The sequence below is a fragment of the Limulus polyphemus genome, unplaced genomic scaffold, assembly GCF_000517525.1.
Source record: "Limulus polyphemus unplaced genomic scaffold, Limulus_polyphemus-2.1.2 Scaffold6558, whole genome shotgun sequence".
Classification (NCBI taxonomy): domain Eukaryota; kingdom Metazoa; phylum Arthropoda; class Merostomata; order Xiphosura; family Limulidae; genus Limulus; species Limulus polyphemus.
The window spans coordinates 38742-47212 of NW_013672168.1; the positions used below are offsets into that span (position 1 = coordinate 38742).

Here is an 8471-nt window from a genome sequence, read left to right on the forward strand (position 1 = left end):
TTCAACCTCTCTTTTAACACTAACTGGAATTTGGCCTTTGTTGTTCCCAAACGTCATTTTATCAAAATTAATTACACACTTCCTTGGTAGTAAGTAGTCCAACCTTAATATGCATTGTTCTTCAATGTCAGTCAAGTATATTTTGTGTCTGTCCTTTAAGCCCATGGGCTCAATAGTTACCCACACTGGTGCCCACAACCTAGCATAATGTCCTGTCACACCAGAGAGTTTCTGTATGACTTCTGGTACTCCTTTGGGATCCAGCACCTCGATGCTCACAAGGGTTTGCTGAGATGCAGAATCTATGACAAAGTTGCACTTTTGGCCATCCAGCTTTCCTGTCACGTAGACACTGTGTGCTTGCTATTTTACACTTAGCTGTTGGGACTATCATGGTGGGGGTTGGAAGGCGTCCCTCAACTCGAACCACTACTGGTTTCCGCGAGGCTGACTTATTTGTAGTATTCTTCTTACACTATCTCCTCATATGTCCTTGCTCTCCACAGTTCCAACAACCTTTCTGGGTAGCAGCCTTTCCTGCATGGCATCTTCCCTGTGTTGAAGTTTCAAGCCTTGAGCTCTCTTGCGCCCAGGTTTGTTACAGTACCAGCAAAGTCCCTCAAACTTCTCTGAAAGCTGCCCTTTTCTGGCTTGAATCCTGATGACTGTACCGACCTTGGTACCTCTGTGCTGGCCCAACATAGGATTCGAATTCAAGAGCTCTGGCCATTGCATCCTGCATAGTAGAGGGGTGTGCTTGCTTTACTTGTATCTTCCGTTGTAGACTGTCCAAGGCATCTACAAACTGATCCCTCAGCAACAACTTGAGGATATCAGGTGGAGCAGTTGGGTGGGTCTTATGTGCCATACTTTCCAAATCCTGTGCCAGCTCTTGCAAGCTCTCCTCTTTAGCATGGACTCTCGTCCTAAACCTAGCCCTGTAGACTTCGGACTGATTTTGAGTTCCATACCTGAGTTCTAGAGCAGCTACCAGTGCTCTATAGTTGTGCCTGTCGTCTGCTGACAACTGTCCAAGTATTTCCAGTGGTTGTCCCTCAGGCTTATTGCCAGGTACACTGCTTTCTGCTCCTCTGTCTATCCATTCATTTCTGCCAGGAGCTCAAATTATGCTCTATATGCTTCCCATGGTGCCTTCCCATCGAATTCCTGTGGCTTCCTTCGTACTAGATCACCCCTATTGCTGACACTCATGTCTGGAATTTGACTTCTGACAGGACTGAAGATGTCTGCATTAGGGTTAAGCTGCGGGGACTGGAAGGGGCTTCCAATTGTCTGAGGCTGATTAGGTCTATCTTTGAAATTTACTTATCTTATCCATTTGTGTGTGCTAGCTTTCTCTCAATTATCGGAGGCTTTCTTCTTGTTCATTTTCTTTCTCCTCTAACCACTGCTGTAGTCTCTCTTGTTTATCTTGCTGTTCGAGCTGCCACTGTTGCAGGTTTACTTGCCACTGCTGATGTCTCTCTTCTTGTTTCTTTTCTCGTTCTTGTTTCTTTTGCTGTTATTGTATTGTTGCCATCACATCTGCTAAGCTGTAGTTTGATTTGGCACTTCTCGTTTCCATCTTCTTCTTTTTTTATCCACTTCTGACACCAATTTGTTACGTCTCTGGTCGTTTGTTAATTTCCCGTAAAATTTCTTGGAAGAACTTTGGCGATATAAGTCCTTTCTTAAATAAAACTAGTTTATTCTTTCTCAATATAACTTTGCAATACACTTAATTTCCAAAGTCACTTTGACTTAAACTCTCGCTATAATTCACAACGATTCACGCACTTTACTTACGGTCACTACCGCTCACTTTACTCAATTATCTGGCTCTATATCTCCCTATCTGCCATTATATCTCCGCTTATTTGTCGGGCTTATATACTAAAATAGAGGGCGTCTAGAAAATACTAGAGCTGCTAGGAAAAGTGATGATCCTTATAGAAACTCATGACGTGTTACCAGATCACGCGACTTCCGCTGTCGTAACAATAATGTTACTACATACACAGGGACACGGTTCGGCTGCCATATTTACAGAGTTTATTTTGAGAAGTAAACAAACAGCACGTGACTTTTGACAAGGTATGGTGAAGGTTTTTAAATACCCATCTATACGTCACTTTGTTATGTTAAATTATTCGAAATATTTTGTAACTTTAAGTTAACATTACATTATCCCCCAGTAATTATAGGCTTACATCAGTTGGGGGAAAATTTTCGAAAGTCTTATAAAAGATGCTTTGCAAAGTCACTTAACAAAGTTTAGAATTTTAACCCATAGTCAATATGGTTTCACTAAGGGAAAATCTTGCCTTACAAATACTTTGACATTCTTTGAGAAGGTTACTACTTATGTAAATAAGGGCAAGGGTGTAAATTTGGTGTATTTGGAATTGCAGAAAGCATATGAGAGTATTAAAGTTATTTCCGTCAAAATTATACTTATAATTCAAATTATGATAAGTCACATGCATTATCTTTCATTTATTATAATTAAAACCCACCTGCCATTTATTCACCAAACTCTAAGTGATCCAAATCCCTTTGTAAAGCAGCGGCATCCTCTTCACAGTTAGCAAAACCCAATACCTTATCATCAGGAAGTTTATGTAATTTATTGACCTTTCTTACCCTTTGTCATTGATGTAAATCAAAAAGAGCAAATGTTCTAAGACTGAGCTCTGGGGTACTCCACTTGTGACATTAATCCAGTATGTCTGTACTCCATTTATGAGAACTCTATGTGTTTTTACATCCATCCACTCTTCTATCCAGTTAGCTCATTTATCTCCCACACCTATAGAGATAAGTTTTACTAGCCTTTTATGTGGCACCTTGTCAACTGCTTTCAGAAAATCCAGATACACTAAATCTACACCATTGCTCTCATCTTTTACTATGTTTGTATTTTATCCTGTTTTAAGTCCTAGGTATTGTAAATATGTTCTCAAACATAAACATCAGAATATAATGAGAAGAGGAAATTCGAAGTTGTATGGAATAGGTGTGTCCATATACAGCCATATGTAGAGTATAGAGCTGGTTGTTAACTATAATATAGGCCCGAAAAGCTTCTATTATTGCCCATAGGTCTGTAGTTATTCCACTTATTTTGCTCTTAAAAGACACAAGTGCACTATTAAACCTTACCTTTGAAAGGAGTGAGGCTTAATAAGTTATATTTGTGTGTGGATCTCTGTATTTTACCGCCTGATGACTTATGTAATGGCTGTAGTTAGGTTTATAATGAATGAAGAGATTCTGGAGAAAGTATACCTTGTTTACTCGTCAAAATTCTCAGCCTCGTTCTTGCTACGACTTTGACACACCAAATAAGGAAAACCGTGTCCCTGTATATTAGGCTCAATGCTAAATCGTTAAGCTTAACTTACTGTTATTTAGACAGTATCACTTGGTTAAAGAATACAGAAGTTATTATATTTTAAGAATAAAAAACAATTACCAGAAGTTTAGGTAAGCAAGAGGAATATTTATCTATCTTATGCATTGAAATAATTATTTTTTCATTTGGTAGCTGCTGAGAATTTAATATATTAGCAAACTATTTAACAACTGTAATAAGAAAAATGAGGTGAATCATACCTTCGGAACTGGTTATTTATAGTGTCTTAATTAGTTAATAGGAAATTTTAGCGTTAGATTAAAATATGAACCATCAAATTTCTTAATTTTTGTTAAGTATAAAATTATTGGGTGAGTAAAATTGAAAACAGAAAATAAAGACTAGTAAACTTCAAGTTCAATATGGTTAGAGGCAGTTCAAGGAAAGGTGGGGCAGAATTTATAGGGTAAGAAAGGTGACTGAATTGGGTTCTGTTTGAGAATTGTAGGATCGATTGTGATTTTCAACAAGAAGGTTGCTACAGGAAAGGAACTGTATATAGTTAATGTGAGGGTGGCTTTGGGGAAGAATTGGAATTCAGTTTACAAGAGTGTATAGTAGCAAAAATGTTAAATCTGTAGAGACAAATTTATTCAGTATTCAGATACCATACATTAAGACATTTGTAACTTTTGCTATTTTCGAACAGGAACGAGATCAGCAAGAAATTTACACAGCAGGGACTTATTAAATATACCGATGGTTATTTGTAGAAAGGAACGTAGAAAGAATAGGACTAGATCTACATGCCAGGTTCCAGACTACAGGACGTTATAGAGAATGTTTACAGTTTAATTGTTGGCAGCAAGGAACATTCTCATTTTCTAGTGTATCTATGAGCGAATAATGTTGGATATTTTAGATCAAAAGAGCTGATTAAATGTATAAAGAAATCTTTAAAAGGTTTAGGGATAAAAATAGAAGTGTGACTCTTCGGAAGTGCTCCCTCAGATTAGATGGAGGGTTCAAGGCTTTAATGAAAGAGAATCGGGAATATATTTAAATGAATATATAAATTCTGTATTTTCAAAAAGTCATTTTTGACATATCAGACAAGATTAATCATTAGTTAATTAAGATAGTAAGTTAAAAGGTGAGATGGGACAGATATGGTATTTGTTTTAGATAAATTGCATTTAAATTCAAGATCGGTGTGTTCCCAGAAAGAGAAAAAAGGATAACAGGGAGGATCAAACACAGCTGGCTTACTAAAGATATGACGGAGAGAAGCAAGTAATATATACTAGCATATAGGTTGAAATATTTACATAATTATATGAAGGCTATGCATTTGGTTAAAAAAGAAATTAGAAAATCAAAAAGGACTTCTGAGAAACAATTGACTGATCATGCTTAAACTATAAGTTAAATGTAATAAGAATTTTAATTGGGATTTGGTCCTTAAAGGATATTGATTGCAATATATTTGTTAGAGAACATAAAGTGGCTAAGCTTTAAGATATTTTCTAATGTTTTTTTACGAGAAGATATTATCAATATTCCTGACCCTGAACACTCTGTAGGAAAAACTGGAATACACCTGAACCATAAAGATATTAATCACTTGGTGATAAGTAGAAATATATGAGTTTGAAAATAAAGCCTCAGGGTGAGGCTTTAAAGGAAGGTACAAATGACATATGTATCACTTTCTCTGTTATATGTGGTAGGTCATTAGGCAATTGGAGATATTCTAATGCTACTACTGCTTCTGATTAAAGGGGGTGTTGCGAATTGCCATGGAAGTATGTCTTACTTTTGTACTGAGAGAAAGTACAGAGAGTCTAATAAAAGAAACTTTACAGAATCATATGGTGGAACATGATATCATAGAAGAAACCCGGCATGGTTTCACGAAAGGGAAGTCTTACCCTATTAAACTTGTATTTTTTGAGAATGTGACGTTTTATCTGGAAGATCGAAAGAGTGTGGACTTAGTGTACGTTAATTTTCAAGAAGTTTTTATAAAGTTTCACACAAAAGATTAGCTACGACAGTCACAATCAAAGGTTGGGGAAAGAGTAGATACTTGGATTGTGGATGGGAAAAAGCTAAAGGTTGTTATTAATATAGTATGTACCCTTTTTTTAGTGAAGTGCAGCAGTGGTCACTGTTATGGCCTTTGGAGTTTCTTATTTACATTAGTAATGTTGATAATAGCATAATTAGTAAGATAATAAAGTTTGTTGAATATATTAAACTTATGTATTTCTAGTAGTATTAAGGGTATGAGGTACTAAATAATGATCTGGATCAATTGGTAAATTCGACAATTATTTAGTAAATCAAGTCACATTATTATAGAAGACATGTGGATGGTACATGTGTTACTTACAAACTTACGTGTAGGAAGTATTTTAATAACAAACAACCAAAAAGAAAGTTTACAGTTCAATGTAAGAATCTAATTTGTTATTATTGGATACTTTACCTTATATTCGACAGGATATTTTTTTATGTTTGTTTCTTTCATATATTCAAGCAAAGCTACACAAAGGCTAATTGCGTTAATCGTCCATATTTTGGAACTGATAGTCTAGAGGAAAATCAGCTACTGGACAGCATCCTCGGTCAACTCGTGGACCACTCTAATAATGAGATTTTTTCGTTGATATTATAAGATACTCATGGTCCAAAAGTGCGGAGCACCAATTGTTTTGCAGTAATAAAACACAAGACTGTGGACCATCGGTTCGACAGTCCGGAAAACTAAATACCAGACCGCACTACTTTTGAAATAATTGTATGTCGTAAACGAACTATTTATTTCGCAGACTTTATACTTACTCAAAAAACTAAATGTAAGTAATTATTCTTTATTTCATGATGAAATAAATCACATTTACCAGTTTTTGAAATTCTAGGAATTTAATATTAAAAACAATATCAATAAAATGCTAAATGCTTTGACTACTCCAAAGTTCCGATGATTGGCATTCAAAATCAACCTTTATAACATTTAAAAAAGAAATTCATTTTAGCATTAGTTGGAGCTCATCTACAGGTTTAAATCTGATGTCTATTGTAAGAAGATTTTTTTTTCATTTTGAAGATATTATACATAATAATAAAACTGTTGTTCGTTATTATAAAGTTGCATGTCTCTATTGTTCCAAGTAAAATGTAGGCTCTACTATCAGGTGGTGGTCAACTCATACAAACGAGTATATGCCTGATAAATCTGAATTCATCAAAAGTTACTCGAAATGTTTAAACAAAATTTAATTTCGCTGTCACTACTGGTAATATTATGAGATGAATAGGAATAACAATTATGAATGCGTAACAGTTTTTAATTGCAAATAGGAAATAAAAGTTAAATGATCAGAATATTTGCCTTGAAGTTGTAAACTAATAAACTGTAATTCTCTTCTCTTATTTATATTTGTGTAAGTAAAATGTTCCAGGTCGGATTGTGCTTACCTCTATAGGAGTGACTAAGACGGGGCCATAGCAAAAGATATATCCAAAAGAATAAATCATTCCATAGGTGAAAACTGTAGCTGCTAGACTATGTTGAATACTCCAGTACGTCACAGTTATGCCAAAACTAACAAATAAATATTAGAAATGAGCAAAAGTATTGTATAACATTTTAAGATTCTGGATATACCTCAATTACAAGTTTAATTAAATTCTTTGTTGTAGCATAAACAGTAGAATCAAGGAATTCCTCTAAACTAATTGTAAATGAGATACACCACAATTTAGGCCGATGGATATCTATATATGGCAGAGGCTTTACTTGGATGAGTTGGGAAATTGCTTTAAATTTAATATAGACCACATAAGATAATTAGCTAACTGAAGTTTCTATTTTGATAAATGTTTAACTTATATTTAATAGCTTCTATGTGTTTCGAAGGTCTTTTGTGACACAATTTGTCGACATTCTTTTCTTCTTTAGTAGTCAACATATTTTGCTTTTAAGATAAAAGATAACTAAGGTATATGGATTTTGTTTTTTCCAGCGATTCTCGTATGTGTAGACAAAATGCAATCAAACAGTGAAGTTTTAAAATGTTTCTAAATTAGGGATGGAGCCAAATTACTTTTGTTTTCATTAACTGGGTAATTTTTTATAGTACAAGTCTTCTGGCTGGTGAAAATTTAAAAAATGTTTTCTTCATCGTTTCTTTGGAATTTATTTGGCTATGGAAAGACTCGCGAGGAAAGCTAGATAGTGACCTTATTATAGTTTTGGACTATGAAAAAGTTAAGGGAGTTCTCGGTTGTAATGCAACTTTGCTAACATAATGAATATTGTCAGCTTGTTTAACTATTTCGTTATAGAGACATTGTCGTTTTACTTCATAATTAGTCCTATACATATTCATCATACCACACTGCCATTATTTCAATATTTTAAATTACTAACTTGATAAAATCTTACCTGATCATACAAGAACCAATAATAATGCTCCATCGACGTCCAATCACATGACTTAATTTCCCTCCAAAGTAAAGGAATGAACACGAACAGTAATATGCATAAAAAATCCAGCTAGTATCTTCGTATGTTGTGTTTTTATCAGTTCTTTGTCTCAGGTATGAAGTTAAGTAAGGGGTAAGGTTTCCAAATGTTAGTACCGTACCAAGACAGAGATATATCAGAAAACATCCCCCGACTGATAAAAAGGGTCGAATTTCCATTTTTTCAAGTTTCCCAGATGTATATATTTATACTTTTTCTTATTCAATATGCACTGGAAAATAAAAGAATATGTGATTCTCCAGGCAATATCAATATATCAAACTATTACGCTGCTGCCGCCTTACAGGCATTTTTTATTCATTTTAACAGTTATGTTGATATTTTGTAACTTATGAATCTAAAAGCAACAAGCAATCTATATATATAAACACACTCACATATCTTATGTATACAAAAATCTGTGTGTCTGTCTGTTTGTTCATTATCTAACTACTCCTAGGTTGCTGGGCCAATCTCAATCAAACTTTGTGGGACGTTAGTTTCGAACAAGCGGCTTGTTATTAGGAGATCTGAATCAGAGACAAAATTCGATCTAAATTAGAATTTAAATCACAATTGAAT

At 34.6% G+C, this 8471-nt stretch overlaps 1 protein-coding gene across 2 annotated transcripts in view; it reads right to left on the bottom strand.

The window, feature by feature from the left end:
• LOC106473853 overlaps positions 1-8015 on the bottom strand; it is an 18005-nt gene extending 9990 nt beyond the window's left edge. For both annotated transcript variants that reach the window (XM_022402238.1, XM_022402236.1), the window contains exons 1-2: positions 7809-8015; positions 6839-6965 (exon numbers count right to left, since the gene is read on the bottom strand). In XM_022402238.1, coding sequence (XP_022257946.1) covers positions 6839-6965; positions 7809-7816 — 135 coding nt within the window. In that variant the 5' untranslated portion in view covers positions 7817-8015. The remainder of the gene's footprint in view (positions 1-6838; positions 6966-7808) is intronic.
• Between the last annotated feature and the right edge of the window lie 456 nt (positions 8016-8471).